General features: G+C 42.4%; 1 protein-coding gene across 1 annotated transcript in view; it reads left to right on the top strand.

Moving 5' to 3' along the window:
• mycbp2 (MYC binding protein 2) overlaps positions 1–23,158 on the top strand; it is a 69,349-nt gene that overhangs the window by 44,175 nt on the left and 2,016 nt on the right. The window contains 32 exon segments of the mRNA XM_032530411.1: positions 609–833; positions 1,890–2,022; positions 2,108–2,233; positions 10,903–11,173; positions 11,175–11,377; positions 11,380–11,496; positions 11,499–11,710; positions 11,712–12,462; positions 12,580–12,749; positions 12,887–13,134; positions 13,243–13,410; positions 14,946–15,103; positions 15,196–15,395; positions 15,614–15,763; positions 15,864–16,024; positions 16,198–16,354; positions 16,497–16,721; positions 16,832–16,897; positions 17,666–17,905; positions 18,002–18,091; positions 18,190–18,270; positions 18,353–18,619; positions 19,016–19,299; positions 19,449–19,545; positions 20,125–20,244; positions 20,342–20,443; positions 20,530–20,658; positions 20,775–20,907; positions 21,025–21,128; positions 21,953–22,141; positions 22,232–22,339; positions 22,560–22,769. Coding sequence (XP_032386302.1) covers positions 609–833; positions 1,890–2,022; positions 2,108–2,233; positions 10,903–11,173; positions 11,175–11,377; positions 11,380–11,496; positions 11,499–11,710; positions 11,712–12,462; positions 12,580–12,749; positions 12,887–13,134; positions 13,243–13,410; positions 14,946–15,103; positions 15,196–15,395; positions 15,614–15,763; positions 15,864–16,024; positions 16,198–16,354; positions 16,497–16,721; positions 16,832–16,897; positions 17,666–17,905; positions 18,002–18,091; positions 18,190–18,270; positions 18,353–18,619; positions 19,016–19,299; positions 19,449–19,545; positions 20,125–20,244; positions 20,342–20,443; positions 20,530–20,658; positions 20,775–20,907; positions 21,025–21,128; positions 21,953–22,141; positions 22,232–22,339; positions 22,560–22,769 — 5,895 coding nt within the window.

Here is a 23,158-nt window from a genome sequence, read left to right as displayed (position 1 = left end):
AAACACTCTCATGTCAGTACTGTAAATATAAAGCTACAGCTAGAAACTGAATTGTTTAGCTTTGCATAGAGACCAGACACCTATCAGAACTTCTAAAGTTCATTAATTAATATATAGTATATTTTGTTTGTTTAATTCATAGAAACACTGAAGGTTGTGGTTTTATTAGGCTTATGTGCTTGACTATTTATTTGCCTGGAATAGTAAAAAGATGATTCCAGGAACTTATGGAACGGCATGCCAAGTAAAGGTCCCACCATGACCCCCTTGTAAAACTGCAATTTTTTTTTATTTTCACACCCCTAGCTGTAGTTTCATACGTATTCAATGGACAGATATGAGAGTGATATGAAAAGTATTCTCATAAAACTTTTAACATGAAAGCAAATGATTCCCCAAATTTCTATTGCTTAAAAGCCTTGCACATGTCCAGGTGACATATTTACGTATAACTGTGCATACAGCTCTTTCACTGTTACACTGCTAACAGTGGCTCTTCACCATAATAATTCAGGACTTAGTTATCTGAACCTTGTCCAGGATATTTACATTTTAGCAGCCTGTTGTAGTTGTGCTTTGGCTCTAATCCATACTCTTACCACTTGCAGGAGGTCAGGGGCCAATCGGAGGAGAACGTAAAGGAGGTGAGCAGCTGCCCTTCCCAAGAGGCCCCCATTCGGGTGCAGAACAGGGCAGGGCAGGGCGGCGGCCCGGGGCTTTATAAGGTAGTGAAGACCGGCCCCTCTGGTCACAACATCAGAAGCTGCCCAAACCTTAGGGGTATCCCCATTGGAATGTTAGTTCTTGGCAACAAGGTCAAGGCCATAGGCGAGGTACGCACTCACCCCAAATAATGCAATGTGTTTTTTTGTGGCTAGAGTTGAATAAATCAGTCTGTTTACATCACGTAATGTAATATAGCTAATGTTAGTAGATTTTGGCCTTAATTTTCAGAAATTAGAGTTCCCTCTTTTTCCTAAACTGAATTGATTTTGAATGTAAAGAATGCAATCTCTCTTTCTAAAGGGAATACATCAGGTGCTTCTGGGTGTGTGTTTTGTATCTTTTCACTTGAGGTCTTATCAACTCCTGCAGCTGCAACATTTCTGCGTGCTAACTGATTTACTAATTGCAGTTTGTCTATAAATCCATTGCTGTTTCAGGGTGTCATATTTGGCTGCCTTGAGACTTCTCAGTTGAAGTCTGATCACAAATGCTGGAGCCTTTCTCTGCCTTGCCTGCATCCTTCTTGCATTTTTAACAATCCTGTCAATAACTTTGGTACTTTGAACTCTCTAAATTGTCTTTGGCGTAGTGATGAGTGGAGCCTCCCATCTTTTGGAAATGACCTGTCATTGGCTGCTGTGGTGTGTCATGCTGTTCAATAGTTTCCTCTTTGAGCCTGTACTGGAATGCCCTGTCTGAGAACTGAGAGGTGTAGCCTGCACACACTAATACTTCTGTCTGTTTTTCCAAAATGATAATATTTCAGGGAATTGAGAAAAACAACCTCATGCATTTACCTTTCAATAAGCTTCCTCTTTCTTAGAGTAAGTTTTTTTGTTTTGTTGAAAGTTTTAGCTTACATCAGTTTTGTCACGCAGTGTCTGCTGATACACAAAATCAAATGTGATCTACTGCTCTGGAATTTGTGTCAATCAGATAAATTGAATGTTTGCATGTTAATGATATACTTTGGTAGAGGTTCTGTTATGGGTTTGCCTGTAAAGTAATAACATGGATGTTTTTGTGGTTGATATGGAAAAGGGCTATAACTGTTTCTTTTTTATGATTATGATGAGGGTTGACAAAGTGTGTGAATGTGCTGTGTGAGTGACAAAGTGTTAAGTGTTTGTGAGTATGGATAAAGAGTGTTGTTTGTGTATCAGGTGGTCAACTCAGAGGGGACCTGGGTACAGCTGGATAAGAACAGTGTAGTGGAGTTCTGTGAGAGTGATGAAGGAGAGGCCTGGTCATTGGCCAGAGACCGTGGTGGAAATCAGTACCTTCGCCACGATGACGGTAAGGCGCACTCAATGGGGAAAAAACGTTTGAACCTCAAAATGTGATCAAGTGTAACATAACATAATGTAATCCGCTCTTATAGAACAAGCACTGCTTGAGCAAGGGGCCCAGACCCCACCACCCAGCCCCTTCTCTGTGCAGGCCTTCAACAGAGCCACAACTTCAAATGGAGCACAGGGCTTTGACTATGGCATCTCCAACAACAAAGGTGAGGTCCACTTGATGGAGAGTAGGTTTTCATTGACAAACTTTCTAGAACATATCCTTAATCTGCATATCACTTTGCTTTCAACATCCACTTGCTTTATGCTGTTCATTCACGTCAGATTTACGTTTCTGAGTCCTCGGGGTGAATCAAAAGATTTTGAGTGATGTGTCATTGCTGATGTATACCTCACCTCTGACTTCACTCTGCACCCTTCTTTATTTCCCCCTGCTTTATTTTAAGATACTCTCTGACTTCTCCATATGCTTTAAGACTTTTCTTGTAAGTTGTTTAATACATTACTCAATTTTAGTTGTAGGAATGTAAACACTTTTACCACCTTTTAGTTATATCACAATGTAACAACAAGTCTGATTTCTTCTTTTATTCAAAACAAGAGGGAACTAAAAGTCACTTGACCTCCATAGTTTATAGCAGCACATCCACAAGTTATATGTGATCCAGCATGGGTCAGTCAATGTCTTTAAAATCTGAGGCGCCATCAATCACTAATCTATTATCTCTTTATTTATGCATGCTTTTTATTTTGTTCACTGTTGTAATTTCACGCCTAATATCTCTGCAATGTTGGGCATATGTCTTTGTCTGTGTGCATGGGCCAGTCAGTGTGCTTTTTTTCATTTTGACTACTCTGGGCTCTTTTTAGGCAATGTGGGCAAGACTAACACAGATAACTGGCCGTAAACAAGTGTTTGTGATTTCACTGTTTACCTTTTCTCGCCTTAATTTAGTTGTTTAGAAAGCATTTGATCGTTTACATAATCCTTGTTTTCTTAAGATTGTAGTTGAATACTGAAAACATCACCTGTATGTACTCATGAATTCTCCTACACAATCAAAGATTGGCTGGCCCCAAATGTGTCTGTGTATCTTTCTGCCTGAATCATGCTGACGCTGTGTCAATTGTCTTTCAAAACGGCTTACGTCTTCCTCACTGCTTGAAAAAGGAGGTTTACCTGTTGAAACACTTAGCCATACTAATCAGAGAACCATTGTTATTCAATTAATACAAAGTTATTTTAATAACTTTTTTCTACAGTTTAATGCTGTAGAATATAGGCTTCATTCACAGATTTCATTTTACACTTGGCCACAAATTTATCTTTGTTGAACAGATCAAGTCTGATTGCCTCTATTGTTCTTTTACTGTGCTAAGTATAAAGCTGTGTAGGTCTCACTCCAATCCAGAGGATGATGGAAATGCACCCGGATCTGTTTGCTACACAGAACGCTAACATGCTATTAAGCCTTCTGTATGTTTGCAAATGTATCTGTTGCTTTAATATGATATGTCAAAAGATGACCAATCTCAGTGTCACTTTGGCTATGTGGCAACTTCATGTGGCTACATGGAGGGATGGATGCATGTATACCTTTTCAACATTTCTTTTATTAAACATCTCCTTTTTTCCAAGGTGTTTTAAGCAATCTAATGGCAACATGTATCATGCGCGCTTGGCTTTTTTGATGCTATGTGACCAATCTGCCCCAGAATGCATAAATTGGCAAAGTGTAAATGAGGCAAATGGAATAGACCTTTGAGTGTAAACCCCACACTCAATACAGAATTAACCAAAATTGTGCTGTGCCATTTTGATACCTCACAAAGTTTGTGGGCTAGCACATGTATCCTAAATAGGAATAGCCTCTAAACAGCAAGCTGCCACAACAAGTTGAATGTTTGTGCAAGCCCTTAGGAGGCTGCAGGCCTTTGTAATTCTGGATCAAGGTGATTGCTCTTGCTGAACCATCTGATGGAAGGTTTGAATCACTAGCCACCCGTGTGATGGATCCATCATGCTGTGAGGCAGCATTATAGATGGATCGCCTTCAGACTGGTCCGCTTGATGGACCAGCCTCTGGCAAAGCTCTTTGAGCAAGTTGGAGAGCAAACTTAGTGATCGGTCTCTCAGGCTTTTAATATTCAGCCATGGTGGTAGATTTCACCAACTCGGCTTCACCCAGGCAGCCTCTCGTTTATGGCTCCAACACTTGATGAAATGGCAACAGATTAAAACTCTCAGAAACCTACAATTCAGACTCTGTCAATATTTGTTAGAGTCTATGCTCAAAAACGAGACAGTGACTGGGTTTTAGATCTGGTTGACAACTAGTCAGTTGTGTCAAGAGTTTTTGAATGATTACTGATGCAGTGTCAGCTCACAGAGAAAGGTGCAATTTCTCCCAGCACTTTTTTTTTGGACTTCAGATGAAGGACACACAGGCTTTCTTTTCCAAGAGTGACTCTTGGAGGGAATACATGAGAAGACAACCATTTCTGCCCCTCCCTCAATATATCCTTTCCCCAAATACAGTTAGGAAATGGATGGAGCTGCTGGTTCTGGAAGGAACATTTGTAGAACCCTGTTTGAAAGTTTTCTGTTAAAGATATCCTAAATGTTCTGCAATATAAAAACAGAAGAGTTCTCTGCATAATATCTATAGTATAGGTTTGTTAATTGTTTTTTTGGCTGCTACAGCATACATATGTACATGTATGTATCTGTGAATCACCTCCTGCATTCTCATTTGAGAAAAAGAGACATTTAGATATATTTTTTGGTTTCGTGATTATGCCCCCTAGATACCATTAGGTATTAGTCTACATAAGTGGAGACCTTATTTTGATACAGCCAATCAAATCTTGCATGAAACAGTAAAATTAGTGTGATGGACTAAAGTTCCTTTTTATCTAATTTACAAAACACATGTCTTGTTTTGCGACTAAGCTTGTTGAATGAGTCACCAAACAAAAAAGTGCACTGCTCAGGCTTGATAGCTAATTAGCTGCTCTGCTGAGGCATATTAAACAGCTTTTGAACTATGCTGCAAACGTAATTTGCAAATGTTTCTTGGGAGTTGTAGTTCACATCTCTCTTTCTGTTTTATCTGCCTGAGCTTGTACCTTTCGACTTTTTAATCATACAGTAGGACCAGCGCTTCTTGACCCAGTTGCTCACCTTTTGGATGCCCTTCCAAGCCTTGGAATTGCTCCTGCCAATCCTCTTGCATTGTCTTTACAGAAAATGAATAGGACTTTTACTTCTGGGACCCTGGCAGCTCCTCCCATTTCGCACATGCGTCGTGGGAAATGGCTGAATGACTGATAGTATATAAACTCTGAATGATCCTCACCCCCCCTTTAGAAACCTCAAACCATAGTATAAGCTGTAGTTTTTCCCCATCCTCTGTCTCCATGTTTGCAGGTGACCGGTTGAGTGGCATACTGAATTCCATTCAGTCTGGGCCCCTCCTCTCAGCAGCTCCCTCCTCCTCCGTATTTGAGCAAGCCGCCCAACCTCCCTCCTCCTCCTCCTCCTCCTCCTCCTCCCTTGTCCACAGCCCATTTGTGTTTGGACAATCCCCCTCCCAACTGTCTCAGCCACAACCACAGCTTCTGAGTAAGTCTGTCCTGCTTTCTGACAGCACTTGCTTGCACAGGTGTTGATCCTTTTCCTCCCAGCTTTTAGTTTTCCTGATTTGTTCCTCATTCTATTTTATGTATTTTCTGGGGAGGGCGGCAGCGATGTGTGACACATAATAAGGCAGTTATGCTCTACAGTGCAGAAAAATCCCCAACAAGCCAACATGTCTATTATTTAATGTTTAAATCTTGTTTATAAAAAACAAATAACGTGACACTGCCTTAATACATTGACAGGTATTTTCACTTGTTTTTGAAAACAGATTTCAAACATAAATCCTGGACTAACGTTTGTTAAAAAGGATATTTTTGCCATTTGCTGAAGTAATAGGCCAAGTTGCTTATTTTTCTGCTTGCTCTTTTGTTAAGTCAGCTTTTTTTCTTTTCCTCATCATCTGCTGCACTGCTTTAATTTCTGATCAGCATCTTTCATCCTTGATTAACAACTTGTTTCATTTTCTGCTTCAACCAGCCCAGAGCTTCACTGCAAATGTAAAAAAACGTAATCTTAATAGTTGTTTGTTTAGAATCTACAATAATTTCCTAAAACAAGTCAGCCAAGTTATTAATACAGATTAAGTAATATTACATAGAACCCATACTAATATATAGCAGTTTGTACTTTCAATGGATAATGCAAATACAAAATACCACAATTTAGTTGGGATTATCTTAGAACAAGATTCAATATCTGTTTACCTTTTTTAGCCTGTGTAGCTCTCTTTCTCCCTGTCGGTCATTTCTTCTGTATTACTACTTTCTCTCCACTTGTGGTAATCTTATTTTTTTTTTTAACCTGGTTGTCTATTTCTCACGGAGCCTGGTAGGTGTCTTGGAAAAACATTGTGCATAAATTAATAAATTGTGCTCTTAATTTAGCATACAGGTAACTCATCCCCTTCATTCCCTCAGTCTTGGGGTCCATGTACCCTTCACACTCACTATGGATCACTTCACTGTGAACAAATATGCAATTATGTACTTAACAAAAAAGTGTGAAATAACTGAAGAAACTAGAATATAAGACGTGTTTTCAAAGTAGCCACCCTTTGCTTTTTTGATAGTGCTGCAAACCCTCGGTGTTCTCTCAATGAGCTTCATGAGGTAGTCACCTGAAATGGTTTTTACTTCACAGGTGGGCCTTGTCAGGGTTAATTAGTGGAATTTCTTGCCTTATTAATGGAGTTGGGACCATCAGTTGTGTTGTGCAGAAGTCGGGTTGATACACAGCCGACAGCCCTATTGGACAACTGTTATAATTCATATTATGGCAAGAACCAATCAGCAAAGTAAAGAGAAACGAGTGGCCATCATTACTTTAAGAAATGAAGGTCAGTTGGTCCGGAAAATTGCCAAAACTTTGAATGTGTCCCCAAGTGCAGTCGCAAAAACCATCAAGTGCTACAACGCAACTGGCTCACATGAGGACAGCCCCAGGAAAGGAAGACCAAGAAACACCTCTGCTGCTGAGGATAAGTTCATCTGAGTCACCAGCCTCAGAAATCGCAAGTTAACAGCAGCTCAGATTAGAGACCAGATAAATACCACACAGAGTTCTAGCAGCCGACACATCTCTAGAACATCTGTTAAGAGGAGACTGCGCAAATCAGGCCTTCATGGTCAAATAGCAGCTAGGAAACCACGGCTAAGGAGAGGCAACAGGCAGAAGAGATTTGTTTGGGCCAAGAAACACAAGGAATGGACATTAGACCAGTGGAAATCTGTGCTTTGGTCTGATGAGTCCAAGTTTTAGGTCTTTGGTTCCAACCGCCGTGTCTTTGTGCGTGTGAAAAGGTGACCGGATGGATTCTACATGCCTGGTTCCCACCGTGAAGCATGGAGGAGGAGGTGTGATGGTGTGGGGGTGCTTTGCTGGTGACACTGTTGGGGATTTATTTAAAATTGAAGGCATACTGAACCAGCATGGCTACCACAGCATCCTGTAGCAACATGCCATCCCATCCAGTTTGCGTTTAGTTGGACCATCAATTATTTTTCAACAAGAAAATCACCCCAAACACACCTCCAGGCTGTGTAAGGGCTATTTGACCAAGAAAGAGAGTGATAGAGTGCTGCGCCTCCACAGTCACCGGACCTGAACCCTATCGAGATGGTTTGGGGTGAGCTGGGTTGCAGAGTGAAGGCAAAAGGGCCAACAAGTGCTGGGCATCTCTGGGAACTCCTTCAAGACTGTTGGGAAACCATTTCAGGTGACTACCTCTTGAATCTCATCAAGAGAATGTCAAGAGTGTGCAAAGCAGTAATCAGAGCAAAGGGTGGCTACTTTGAAGAAACTAGAATATAAGACATGTTTCATTTTTTTGTTAAGTACATAATTCCACGTGTTCATTCATAGTTTGATGCCTTCAGTGATAATCTTCAATGTAAACAGTCATGAAAATAAAGGAAACACATTGAATGAGAAGGTGTGTTCAAACTTTTGACTTGTAGTTTACACACACACACACACACACACACACACACACACACACACACACACACACACACACACACACACATACAGTGAAGGGGAAAAAAGTATTTGATCCCCTGTTGATTTTGTACATTTGCCCACTGACAGAGAAATGATCAGTCTATAATTTTAATGGTAGATTTATTTGAACAGTGAGAGACAGAATAACAACAACAAAATCCAGAAAAACTGTTATTAATTGATTTGCATTTTAATGAGGGAAATATGTATTTGACCCCTCTGCAAAACATGACTTAGTATTTGGTGACAAAACCCTTGTTGGCAATCACAGAGGTCAGATGTTTCTGGTAGGTGGTCACCAGGTTTGCACACATCTCAGGAGGGATTCTGTCCCACTCCTCTTTGCAGATCTTCTCCAAGTCATTAAGGTTTTGAGGCTGACGTTTGGCAACTGGAACCTTCAGCTCCCTCCACAGACTTTCTATGGGATTAAGGTCTGGAGACTTGCTAGGCCACTCCAGGACCTTAATGTGCTTCTTCTTGAAAGACTCCTTTGTTGCCTTGGCCGTGTGTTTTGGGTCATTGTCATGCTGGAATACCCATCCACGACCTATTTTCAATGCCCTGGCTGAGGGAAGGAGGGTCTCACTTAATATTTGACGGTACATGGCCCCGTCCATCGTCCCTTTGATGCAGTGAAGTTGTCCTGTCCCCTTAGCAGAAAAACATCCCCAAAGCATAATGTTTCCACCTCCATGTTGGACGTGGGGGTGGTGTTCTTGGGGTCATAGGCAGCATTCCTCCTCCAAACACGGTGAGTTGAGTTGATGCCAAAGAGCTCCATTTTGGTCTCATCTGACCACAACACTTTCACCCAGTTGTTCTCTGAATCATTTAGATGTTCACTGGCAAACTTCAGACGGGCATGTACAGTATATGTGCTTTCTTGAGCAGGGAGACCTTGCGGGCGCTGCAGGATTTCAGTCCTTTACGGCGTAGTGTTTTACCAATTGTTTTCTTAGTGACTATGGTCCCAGCTGCCTTGAGATCATTGACAAGATCCTCCCGTGTAGTTCTGGGCTGATTCCTCACTGTTCTCATGATCATAAAAACTCCACAAGGTGAGATCTTGCATGGAGCGCCAGGCCGAGGGAGATTGACACTCCTTTTTTGTTTCTTCCATTTGCAAATAATTACACCAACAGTTGTCATCTTCTCACCAAGCTGCTTAGTAATGGTCTTGTAGCCCATTCCAGACTTGTGTATGTCTCCAATCTTGTCCCTGACATCCTTGGAGAGCTCTTTGGTCTTGGCCATGGTGGAGAGTTTGGAATATGATTGATTGATTGCTTCTGTGGACAGGGGTCTTTTATACAGGTAACAAGCTGAAATTAGGAGCACTCCCTTTAAGAGTGTGCTCCTAGTCTCAGCTTGTTACCTGTATAAAAGACACCTGGGAGCCAGACGTTTTTCTGATTGAGAGGGGGTCAAATACTAATTTCCCTCATTAAAATGCATATCAATTTATACCATTTTTGACATGCGTTTTTCTGGAACATTTTCTTGTTGTTATTCTGTCTCTCACTGTTTTTTGTCAGTGGGCAAATGTACAAAATCAGCAGGGGATGAAATACTTTTTTTCCTCCATGTATGTATGTATGTATGCATGTATGTATGTATGTATATGATATTACATTGAGAGCACAAATTACTAAATTGTGTGCAGAATATAGTTTTTTTTCCATGATGCCTCTAGGGCTCTATAATTTCTCTTTTCCTCTTCTATAAGTGTTTCTCTCCTCAGGCTTCTCTACTTATCTTTTGATCTTCCCTTCACTTTAACTTGTTGTCCTTTTGCCTCTTTCTAATTCACCTTCTCGACTTGACCCCATTGCCTCTTTGTGCTTTCTTTCTTTCTTTCTCTCTGTGGTGGCCCTCTTGCGTTCCATTTCTTGTTTGTTTACCTGCTCCACTGTTTTCCGCTGTAGATGGTTCATCACGCCGCCTTGCTTCTCGCGAGCGTGTGCACAAAAGCAATGTGTCCGTGGCTGGACATGGTACTGCTCTCTCATCTCTCGCTCTAAGGCAAAAGGGTGGGTAATCACAGCATGCATGCCACCCTCAAACTGAACAGAGGGTGGGTAGGAACCCAAGAAAAAACAGACTGTTCTGTGATGAACAAAGGGCTTTGTATGTTGAAAAAGATTTTGGGCATCTTGTTTGAGTGCCAACCTTAACATCAGTGGCCCTAAAGTAGGACGTGGCCAAAAACACCATTATAATAAAGAGAAAAAACAGAAGGTGCATAATAAACACATATGGGTTTTCTTTAAAGTTCTGTTTAAAAATAGGTGGACCTAAATTAATTTTACTTTGATGTTTATTGTCAATAGACTAATGGATATAAAGTTTCCACTAACGTTAGATCTGTATTAGTATAAGAGGTCCCAGGACTGGGCTGGAATTCATCTTTCATCAGTTCTTCCATGGTCCACTAGTTATCTTCATCCATATCAGAGTTTGCCTGGTACAGTAATAGACAGACAAAGCTGTAAGTAGAAAGTAGAAAATGTATCACTCACTCTTGTCATGTGTTTTACAAGGTATAACATCTTTCACCTTCTGGACTTACATTGTCTTTTGGCCCTTCATTGCATTTTTCCTTATATTTTCAACAATACATTTTTTCCACTCAGGTTTTGAGTGTTATGCTTAGAGTTCAATGGTTACACCCTTACCACTGATTATGTCCTTTTTGTCTGGTGTAACTATGTTTGAATAATTAATGTTTAGGTGAGCGAGGGAACCTGATGCCTGGTGCACGGCCCATGTCGCCAGCCTCCAAACACCGTCAGGAACGCTCCCCAAACGGGGAATTGGGGGAAGCCCTCTTTGAACAGAAAAGGGCAAGACAGGGGAGGGGGGATCTCAGCCAGCAAAGGCCCTCCCTGCGGCAACCAGAAAAAACCGAGCCCTTTCTCACAGCCCTCCCACCCCCAATCACCACCTGCAAAGCACTAAACGATGGCAGAACCCCGGACTTCGGGGACCCCAAAACCCCAGGCTTCCGCCCCCCTCCCCAAAAAAAAAGGTGGATCCACTTCAGGCAGGTCTAGTCCTTCCAGCACCTCGTCTCAGCACTCCTCTTACCCCCATGAAAAGACCTCCCCCTAAAGTTACCCCTTCCTCCAACCCCCAGGGGACCCTCCCAGAGAGGTCCAAATCCGTTCATCCTTGGCCCCAGACACGCTTAGAAGAAAAGGTTTCCCCACGAGCCCTTAAGGCGGTCTACATCTCCCAAACCTAAACTGTCTCCTAAAGATCCAAATCAAGGAGTGATCAGTAATGCAGAGAACCGTGTTCCTTCTCCACATGTGACCCAGGAGAACCCCACGTAAATTTGGGGGGTGGCACTTCTAGTGCTTCCTGCCCGCGGACAATGAAAAAAATGGACCATAATGCTGAAATGATCTGCAAGGTGCCTTTGCTTTTGGGAAAGCCCCTTTAAAAGAGGAACTGAGACCGCGTTTCACCCCAAAATCGCCGAAAAAGTTCCGTCACACACACCCCTAAAGACAAATCGGGGCCTCTGTTTAAAGGTAAAGGGATCAAGGGCCCCAAGACCCTGCCAAACGGCCCATTCCCCTTCTGGGGCGGAATGTGCACAAAGTCTTCGCACATTCCTGTGGCATGAAGGTATTGTCCACGATGCCATGGCCTGCTCCTCCTTCCTCAGTTTAACCCTTTTTTAAACCCAAAAGACCCGCCCCTATCCGCCTCCCGGGGGAGGACGGGGTTTGCGAGAAAAGGGAAGCATTTAAAAGAACCGCCACTCCTTAGAGATTTCCTCTGCATTGAACATGTTTAATATTGCTCCACATGGCCCTGACATCTCTAAAATGGGAAGTATCAACAAAAATAAGGTGCTTTCCATGCTGAAAGAGCCTCCACTGCCAGAAAAGTGTGAGGAGGGGAAAGGAGAGGCCACTTCCTATGAGATGACTTCTCATCCCACTATGAGGGCAAAGTCAATCTTACCATTAACGTTACAACATCTGGTGGCATTCTGGGAGGACATTTCTATGGCCACCATCAAGGCAGCCACTCAGAACATGATATTCCCCAGCCCTGGGTCCAGTGCCATCCTGAAAAGGAAGGAACATGAGAAAGACGGTAAAAAGGCAAAGAAAGAGAAGAAGAAGAGGGAAAAGGCAGACGTGCGTCCAAGAGGGAATCTGTTTGGAGAGATGGCACAGCTCGCCATGGGTGGTCCAGAGAAAGACACCATCTGTGAGCTGTGCGGGGAATCTCACCCTTACCCTGTCACCTACCATATGAGACAGGCTCACCCAGGTGGGGATTCATAAAGTTCTGATTAGAATTTTTGTAATTTTGAATAAGGGTACTGTATTTTACAGGGTAAGGTACTCTATGCATATAAAACATCCCTCCTTGGTATTTCTGTGGCAGGTTGTGGCCGCTATGCTGGAGGCCAGGGCTACAACAGCATTGGCCACTTCTGTGGTGGTTGGGCTGGAAACTGTGGAGATGGAGGCATAGGAGGCAGCACCTGGTACCTGGTGTGTGATCGCTGTCGGGAAAAATACCTGAGAGAGAAACAGACTGCCGCCAGAGAAAAGGTACCTACTTTTGCAAGGCTTCGGTGCTTAAACGTGTCTCCATCTTTTAGTGAAGCCACGTCAGCTTCTTACATCATACTGACTTTGTAGACTTGAATCAAAAGTAATCCGCTATTCTTTCTGCTGTTTTTTGCCAGGTGAAGCAATCTAGAAAGAAACCCCTGCAGGTGAAGACTCCAAGGGCACTGCCCACTATGGAGGCCCACCAGGTGATTCGGGCAAACGCTTTGTTCCTGCTTTCTCTCAGCAGTGCTGCCGAGCCCAGTATGCTTTGCCACCACCCTCCCCGGCCCCTGCACTCCCAGCTGCTTCCCAGCCTCAAGGAGGGCGTTTCGGACGAACTTCCCAATAAAATTGGCTGCCTCTACCTTCAGACACTAGCTAGGTAGCTGACAGCTTCGTTAATAGTTTTTAAATATAGATAAGAAAACCATACAGTAACATGTGCTTGCATAATGATTTGAGTCGTTCTCACTCTGCTCTCATCCCTCAGGCAACACACTGAGAACTTTGGGGCCTACCAAGACGATAACCTTTTCCAAGATGAGATGAGGTATTTGCGCTCAACATCTGTTCCTGCACCTTACATTTCAGTCACCCCTGATGCCTGTCCCAATGTGTTTGAGGAGCCAGAGAACAACATGAAGTCAATGCCCCCCAGGTAACACATCTTAGTACAATGTTACTTTTTGAGAGATTAAAGTTTTTCCCATGTTCAGAGCAGACCAGTAGGTAATGCCATTTTTGCCATTGCAGATATATACCATACAAATAGGTAGGTTTATTTCTATAGCACATTTACAAACAGTCACTACTGCCTAAAGTGCTGTACAAATATAGATAACAACATAAAATAAAAGCATAACAAGTAACCGGAAAAACCCATCTAAAACAGAATATGCCAAAAACAATAAAAACAGACAACAGATAAAAACTTTGCTCAAATCAATAACAATAAAATGCCACAGCTCAGCTTATGTTAAAAGCCAGTGCAAAAAGATGAGTTTTTAATAGTGATTTAAAACTCTCAATAGAGGAAGCTGCTCTAATGTTGAGAGGGAGAGAGTTCCAGAGCTTAGGACCTGCTTCTGAGAAAGCTCTGTCCCCTCTGCCAGGGGACTATTGTCCAATACAAAAACTGACTAAGTGCTTCGAACAAACTAATGGCTACATGTGCCAGAACTTTCCTAAATTAAATGAAGGAAAAACTGAAGTGGTTGTTTATGGAGCAAAAGAGGAACGATTAAAAATCTTCGCTCAGCTTCAAACAACAATGTTAAAATCAACAGACAAAGCCAGAAATCTCGGTGTAGTCATGGACTCTGACCTGAATGTTAACAGCCACATTAAGATTTTATCAAGGGTTAAAGGACTTATGTCTCAGCAGGATTTGGAAAAACTTGTCCATGCTTTCATCTTCAGTAGACTTGACTATTGCAATGATGTCTTTACAGCTCTCCCAAAAAAAATCAATCAGACAGCTGCAGCTGATTCAGAACGCTGATGCTCGAGTCCTCACTAAGACCAAGAAAGCAGATCACACCACTCCAGTTCTGAAGTCCGTACACTGGCTTCCTGTGCCTCAAAGAATAGATTTCAAAAATACTTTAGCTAGTTTATAAGTCACTAAACGGTTTAGGGCCCAAAAATCTGATCTTCTACTACACTATGACCCACCCAGACCCAGGTCTGCTTTCTGTCCCCAGAGTCAGAACTAAACTGGGGGAAGCAGCGTTCAGTTTCTATGCTCCTTATATCTGGAACAAACTCCCAGAAAACTGCAGATCTGCTGCTACTCTCAGTTCTTTTAAATCAAGGCTGAAGAGCTTTCTTTTTGATGTTGCCTTTCTTTAAATGGTTGTTAATTTCTTTAATATTAAATTTCTTATACTGCACCGTAACTATTATTCTTGTTTTATCTGTTTTTATTTTTTAACTGTTTTTGTGTAAATCAATTTGAATTGCCTTGTTGCTGAAATGTCCTATACAAATAAAGCTGCCTTGCCTATGAAATAAGTACAACCCTTTTGAACCATGCGCCCGGCACACAGCCCCTTTTTCCGCCGTCAAACTAGCAAAAGTGGATTTGGCCATAAACGCAGCTGTGGCATGGACGCCGTACGCTTAGTTAAAATAGGGGCCTATGTGTTATAGGCTTAACTGTGTCTGTTTTTGTCTTTATATGCTTTCTTTTAGTCTTGAGACCAGTCCAATCACAGACAGCGATACAGCTAAGCGTACAGTGTTTCAGAGGTCTTATTCAGTCGTAGCATCTGAGTATGACAAGCAACACTCCCCTTCTCCAGCCCGGGTCAAAGCCGTGCCCCGACGCAGGGTCCATAGTGGTGATGCAGGTAATAACACGTGATCATTTGAGAAGTGATACAATAGGATTACTGAGCTCCAACATCATCGGTAACATCAACCTGCTCTGTTCCCCATTCAGAGGTGGGATCTTCCCTGTTACGGCACCCGTCTCCTGAGCTGTCCAGGCTAATCTCGGCCCATGGCTCCCTCAGTAAGGGGGAGAGGAACTTCCAATGGCCTGTTCTGGCCTTTGTTATTCAGCACCATGACCTGGAGGGCCTGGAAGTGGCCATGAGACATGCACTGAGAAAGTCTGCCTGCAGGGTGTTTGCCTTGGAGGTACAGGCTGCAATATCTCTTTGAATCTCAGAACTTTATCTTGCTTTAATTGTTGCTATTTATCCAGCAGTGACTCAGGGTCATAGGCAATTACTTAGCAGGATATTGTTAGTTAATCAATTACATTTGTATGCTTAATTAGCCCATAGACTTGTTGGACTTGTTTTTACATTGTAAGAAGACTAATTGGTATTGTTTCTTCTTGGTGTCCCTGTCAGGCATTTAACTGGCTGCTGTGCAATGTGATCCAAACCACCTCCCTGCACGACATCCTTTGGCATTTTGTAGCATCTCTCACCCCATCACCGTTTGAACCTGAAGACGAGGAAGATGATGAGAACAAGGGGAAAAAAGAAAACATAGAACAGGTAATAGGTGATTAAACGTCTAAAAAGCAAAAAGCCAACAGCATTACTTTTGCTTTGTTTTTGCTTTGATCTGTGAACATCTCTACTCTGTGTCCTATAGGAGAGAGACCTTGGTGTCTGTGAACACCCTCTGTCAGACATTGTTATTGCTGGGGAGGCAGCTCATCCTCTCCCCCACACCTTCCACCGCCTCCTTCAGACCATCTCTGACCTCATGATGTCACTTCCTAGTGGGAGCTCACTTCAGCAGATGGCACTTAGGTACAATTTCTGAATGGTTAAAAAATTATATCAGCCAACTTTTTTAGATGGATTGATTTGGATTTCTGCTTATTTGTAATTTTAGGGAATAGGTTTGACATTTTGTACTGAATTTAACGGCTGTAGAGGTAAGGAGATGACCTGGTGATAACTATTATTGTTTTTTCCTTCAGGTGCTGGAGTCTCAAGTTCAAGCAGTCAGACCATCAGTTCCTCCACCAGAGCAACGTTTTCCATCACATCAACAATATTTTGTCCAAATCAGATGACGGCGACAGCGAGGAGAGCTTCAACATCAGCGTGCAGTCAGGCTATGAAGCAATGAGCCAGGCAAGAAACCAACCACTTATTAACTTAAACATCAGATCTGTCTTCTGTTGGTCAATACGTATTAAACCAACAGTAAGAGTCCTATTGTTTGTTATGCATGTGTGTTTATGACATTCACTAACCTCACTGTGTGTGATAATAGGATCTCTGCTTGGTGACCTGTCTGAAGGATCTGACCAGTGTAGTAGACATCAAGACATCCAGTCGTCCTGCCATGATTGGCAGCCTAACAGACGGCTCCACAGAGACCTTCTGGGAATCTGGAGATGAGGACAAAAACAAAACCAAGAGCATCAGCATCAGTTGTGTGAAAGGCATAAACGCCTCCAATGTGACTGTTCATGTGGACAACTCCAGAGACATTGGGGTAAGGGGGAAACTGCAGCATTGTTATTGTACAAATGCAAGGTTAAGACCAAGGTGGAATTAATGACAATATATTTATAAAGGTTCAATTTTCCCTTGTCATATCCACAGAACAAAGTCACATCAGTTACATTCCTATGTGGGAAAGCAATAGAGGACCTCTGCAGAATCAAACAGGTATGATCAGTTTCTTTGGTAGTAATATGAGAATACAGTGTAACCAGTAAGTGCTTATATGAATATTGTTAAATGTTGAGTCTGATCACCTTTGGTGTGCTAGATAAAGCTGTAGATTAATTCTCTTGTTGCCTGTTACAAAGACTCCTTTCTGTGATCAAATATTTTTTTATTTTATTGATATTTAAACAATTAACACACAATACAATGGGACATAGGAACGTGTCCCAGGATCAAACACAAAAATAAAATAAATACACGAGAGGAAAGATGGGGAGGGGAAGACCTAACAAAAACACAACAGCAGTAATGGAGCTCGAAGCTCAGCGGCAAGATGCCATCACAGAAACAGACAACACACAAACACACAAACAAACAAAAGAAGACCAAACACATGCACAGACAGCAACAAGGGACAAAAGCAAAAGTCTACAACTTTGACTTCAAGGACTCAGCCATGCTGAGCCAAGAGTCCAAAGTCCCCTGTGTTGCTCCTTTTATACAATCCGTAGAGGGCTCCATACATATATATAAAACCTCCAGAAAGAAAAGGGTCCATTTTTCCAACGTGTTGCAATCATTTTCTTAGCAGCTGGAAGTCCAGCAATAGCACGTTTATGAATTTTTGAGAAAATTGCTCCTTTTTTAAAGTGCCGAAACAAGTATGAAATTAGTGGGTTGTTCTTATAAGGGACACTTTGGTTTATCTAGCATTACATTAGACTACAGTTGTACATGCACATGTACCAATACACTGATCATCCCTAGGTTGACCTTGACTCCCGACACATGGGCTGGGTGACAAGTGAGCTTCCTGGAGGGGATCATCATGTGATCAAGGTGGAACTGAAAGGTCCAGAGAACACACTGAGGGTGCGCCAGGTGAAAGTTCTCGGTTGGAAAGAGGGCGAGAGCATCAAGATTTTAGGACAGATCTCAGCAAGCATGGCCCAGCAAAAGAACTGTGAGGCTGAGACTCTCCGAGTGTTTCGCCTCATCACCTCACAGGTCTGTCTAAATTCTTTATTCACATTTTATAAGTCACCGGACAGGTATGTGGACTCTTTTGGAAACTTTACTGTTTACTTTGTTGTGTACATTTAGGTCTTTGGAAAACTTATCTGTGGAGATGCAGAGCCCACTCCAGAGCAAGAGGAGAAAAACCTTCTTTCATCACCCGAGGGAGAAGACAAGGTCTGCACTGTGACAGTTTACCTGGACTGTTTATCTCACTAAAATATGTAGTGACCTTCAACTTGACCTTTTAAACTTTTTTACATTTTTATAAATAGGTAACATCTGACGCAGACCTTAAAGAGCACATGGTGGGAATCATTTTCAGCAGGAGCAAACTTACCAACCTTCAGAAACAGGTATAGTAGTTCTTCAAGCCATTCAACAGGATGAGTTATTATAATCTCAGCCCTCTTACTTAATGTGTGTTTTTATTCCCAGGTGTGTGCGCACATCGTCCAGGCCATCCGTATGGAGGCCACACGTGTAAGGGAGGAGTGGGAGCATGCCATCTCCAGCAAAGAGAACGCTAACTCTCAGCCCAGTGACGATGATGCCTCCTCAGACGCCTACTGCTTTGAGCTCCTGTCCATGGTCCTGGCTCTGAGTGGCTCCAACGTTGGCCGCCAGTACCTTGCTCAGCAACTAACGCTCATGCAAGACCTCTTTTCTCTGCTTCACACGGCTTCCCCGAGAGTACAGAGACAGGTGGGCGAGTGTACACACATACTGTACAACTAGAGGTTTAGTTATGAGCAACAGTTTCTCAACAAAATGCCTTGTGTGTATCCAGGAGGAACAAACACATTGAGTGCTTTTCTTTCATTGTAAAAAATTTGCAAAGCTGATTTTTATTTTCTAAAGATATTTTAAAGCATGGATTGTTCGATAGCTGTATCCTTCTTTCTTACATTTTCTGGCTTATTGCTATGTTTCTTGCCGACCAAGACGTGGTTTGGAGTTAGTGTTCAGTTAAGGTTTAACTCATACTTTCAAATAATGTGTTTTATAAGCATTTTCTCTCTGTGTACATGTTAAAGTAAATACCTTGCGACACTATGCAAATTATGTTCTTGTTTGTCATCTGCTCTTACCTCACCTCAGGTCACATCATTGCTTAGACGCGTCCTTCCTGAGGTTACGCCAGTGCGACTCGCCAGCATCATTGGGGTGAAGGCTCTGCCACCAGCGGACATCAGTGACATCATTCATTCCACAGAAAAGGGTGACTGGAATAAGCTCTGCATCCTCGACATGTTCCTGGGCTGCATCGCAAAAGCCCTCACTGTGCAGCTGAAAGCCAAAGGCACCACCATCTCTGGCACAGCCGGCATGTCTGCAGGCAAAGGAGTCACCACTGTCACGCTGCCCATGATCTTCAACTCCAGGTAAGTAATTTTCTGCTAGGCCTATAATTAAATTTAAATTTGGAGATTTTATTATATGAGACTTTAAACAAATCTAATTAGATACCGTTTGTGGCAAATGGCAGTATTTTCAGACTTACATACTTCATACCCCTTTCTGTCATGCTCAGCTACATCCGCAGAGGGGAGAGCCACTGGTGGATGAAAGGCTCAACTCCTCCCCAGATAGCAGAGATCATCATAAAGCTGGTTAAAGACATGGCAGCAGTAAGTTTTTGTTGTTAAATCTGTAAATCGTTCCCTTTTAACTCTCTGCAAGCTGAAAAATTTAGGAACAGCACAACTCATTTCACATATGTGACAAAGGTTTGGGAGACTTTGATCAATTACACAGAAGCATTTAATGAATTCCCAATTGAGGAGAATTTAGGATTACACATTACAGTGGGGAGCCATCCCAACTTCTGAAGTTCCTGTCTTCCTGAAGGTGTATTTAAACTTATGCCGGAGCGTTAAGTTTAACTGATCCCTCTGAGTTAAGAAAGTCTGAATATCTCAGCACAGACAAAATGTTACTTTCTCTTTGGCCTTGGCAAGGTGAACAGTACTGTCTTATCATACAGCTGCTGTGTCTTTCATCTTCCATGGAGACACAGAAGGAGCTGAACTGCTCCTCTGCCTGGAAAGGTTGTGTGGTTATGTTGGTCACTGACCTGAATGAGCCACCATTTCAACTTACATAGCATGTAGAACCATATTCGCCATTTTTGTTATAAATATCATGTTTTCTTGTATTGTATTACACATGGAAAAGTACCTCCTAAGACAGTAATTTGCTGTTTTTAGGGTCACCTTTCAGATGGTTGGTCCAGAGTCACCAAAAATGCAATTGCTGAGACCATCATAGCCCTGACCAAAATGGAGGAGGAGCATCGGTCTCCTGTACGCTGTATCGCCACCACAAGGGTATGTACTCATATGTCATCATATGCAAAGCATGTATCTATGTTTACAAATACTGGGTATTAGTTATTCACATATCATATCCTGTTCTCTCTCATAGCTGTGGCTGGCCTTAGCTTCTCTGTGTGTGCTGGACCAGGACCATGTCGACAGGCTGTCCTCTGGTCGCTGGATGGGCAAAGATGGACAGCAGAAGCAGATGGTGAGAATGATGTTAAAGGCCAAGAGCTACACTGAATGAAAACAATTGACAGTAACAAATTGACTTACTCCTCCCTTTATCCACAGCCCATGTGTGACAATCATGATGACGGTGAGACAGCAGCCATCATCCTGTGTAACATGTGCGGTAACCTCTGCACCGACTGTGACCGCTTCCTTCACCTGCACCGACGCACGCGCTCTCATCAGAGACAGGTTAGTGTTGGTTGTTAGCATGATGTTGGATTAGTTGGATAATGTGACACAATCTGTAAAAAGAATATGGAGCAGAACGAGCAGGTGTTTGATCCTGTATTCATGGCTGATTTCAGGTGTTCAAGGAGGAAGAGGAAGCCATAAAAGTGGATCTTCATGAAGGGTGTGGGAGGACCAAGCTCTTTTGGCTCATGGCTCTGGCCGACTCCAAGACTATGAAGGCTATGGTGGAGTTCAGAGAGCACACAGGTAACATAGAAACAGAGCATACCTCTGTGCTTTTTTTGAGTATGACTTGCTGCAAATTTGCAATTGATAAAACTGCTTAAGTTGTGTAATTGTTTTTTTATTTATTAATTTTTGCAGGTAAACCAGCTTCCAGCAGCTCAGATGCCTGCAGGTTCTGTGGTACGAGGAATGGGACCGAGCTTTCTGCAGTGGGCAGTGTCTGCTCAGACCCAGACTGCCAGGTACTGATCACAAACTGTAAAGAAGACAACTTAACCAATTATTATAGATGTCTTTGAATGAAAGAATGAATTTCTGGTCATCTGTGAAGTCAACTGTAACCACCTGGTTCCTTTTTGTTTTGATAGAGAATTTAAAGCTCTAAAAATACTACAGTGTAATATACCACAAAACAATAAACGCAGTATAAAAAAAGAAAAGAAACCTAAATTTGTTATGTTATTTTAACCGACATCTAATTATGCATTCTATAAAAACAGGTCTCTCTTGAGAAGGAGACCCTGTGTCTCAATGATATTACCTTTATAAATAAAGGTGCCTTTTTCTTTGTTCCTTGTGCAATTATATTGTAATGTAACTATATTAATTAGTTATACATAGATTTTATCAAAATAGAAAAATAAATCTAAACCAGTTTTGCTGAAACACCGTACCTAATTGAAAATACAGATCATATTCCCTAATCTAAGAATATTTGTGTTAAGTGACTAGTTTCTAATTCCTGAGGAGAAGAATTTGAGGTTCTGCTGAGAGGAAACATTGTGAAATATGTATAATTCTTGAGAAGATGAGTATGGATTCATGCACAGTCTGAGGGAGCTGATGCATCCCCTCCTTTAAAGCCCTAAACTTCCTTGATTACCTCAAAAAGAATGGTCTGTGATGAGTCTTACAAATAATGGATGAGGCGTTGTCCACCCACTTCAGAGTGAACCAACCTACAAGACGCCTATTAAGCAATGTACACTTTGTAGTAAATTGTATATTTTTTTTAAGTACTGTAGTTCCTAAGCCTCACCAGTTTCTCTGATGTTGTCTCCCTCAGGAGTACGCTAAACTGGCCTGCAGTAAAACTCATACCTGTGGACACCCCTGTGGAGGAGTCAAGAATGAGGAAGCCTGCCTTCCATGTCTGCATGGCTGTGACAAGAACACTGGATGTCTGAAACAGGATGCAGACGACATGTGTATGATCTGCTTCACAGAGGCCCTCTCTGCTGCTCCTGCAGTACAGGTAGCTCTAAATATAAGTGTCCATTAGGCAGAAGAGTTTCACTTCAATTTATTTTCTCATTTGATGTTTAACTTTTTGTTCTGTTCTTAGCTGGACTGCACTCACGTGTTCCACCTTCAGTGTACTCGTCGTGTTCTGGAAAATCGCTGGCTTGGACCCCGAATCACGTTTGGGTTTATGTTGTGTCCTATCTGCAAGGTGAGGTGTTACCTAAGAGATTAACTTGGCAACAAAGAGCTTGCAGATTTTTTTTCACCACACACTGAAGTTGATTCATCTCAGTTTGCTTAAATTTGTTTGTTGAGCAAGCTCAGTCTGACTGCTCCATTCACTGTCACTGTTTACTTGACACATACAGTGAACTCAACAGTACTACCTTCAATAAAATGGGCTGGTTTGTTTCATTGTTCGCCTCCAGAACAAAATCAATCACTCGGTGATCAAGGACCTGCTGGACCCCATTAAGGAGCTCTATGAGGATGTGAGGAGAAAGGCTCTGATGAGGCTGGAGTATGAGGGTCTACATAAGAGTGAGGCTATAACGACACCAGGAGCACGTTTCCACAACGACCCTGCAGGCTTTGCCATGAACAGATATGCATACTATGTCTGCTACAAATGCAAGAAGGTACAAGTGCAAGAACCTGATGTCATTTTTAATTTAACTGCTCGGGGGGCAGTGGTGGCCTAAAGGTTAGAGGGGTAAAGGTAAAGGTTGAGCTTGTGGTTCGATCGTCTGTTCAACTCCCAGACCGACAGGATAAAATCTGGGTGGGGAGAGTGAAAGAGCAGCGCTTGTCCCTCCCTCATGTCCACCACTGAGGTGCCATTGAGCAAAGCCTTAACCTCCAACTGCTCCAGTGGAGCTGCTCAGTGGCCAGCAGATCAGACTGTGGTTGTACTGGGCAGCTTCCAGGTATGAATGTGTAAGTGTGTGAATGTGATGAGGACGTTCCTGCAAAAGAGAGGCTTCCTCTCAGTGAACCTTCCCTAAATTAATAAAGGTTAAAAAAAAAT

Source organism: Etheostoma spectabile, chromosome 11, assembly GCF_008692095.1.
Source record: "Etheostoma spectabile isolate EspeVRDwgs_2016 chromosome 11, UIUC_Espe_1.0, whole genome shotgun sequence".
Classification (NCBI taxonomy): domain Eukaryota; kingdom Metazoa; phylum Chordata; class Actinopteri; order Perciformes; family Percidae; genus Etheostoma; species Etheostoma spectabile.
Note: the sequence above shows the minus strand (reverse complement) of the source record. Positions and strands in the feature narration are given on the sequence as shown.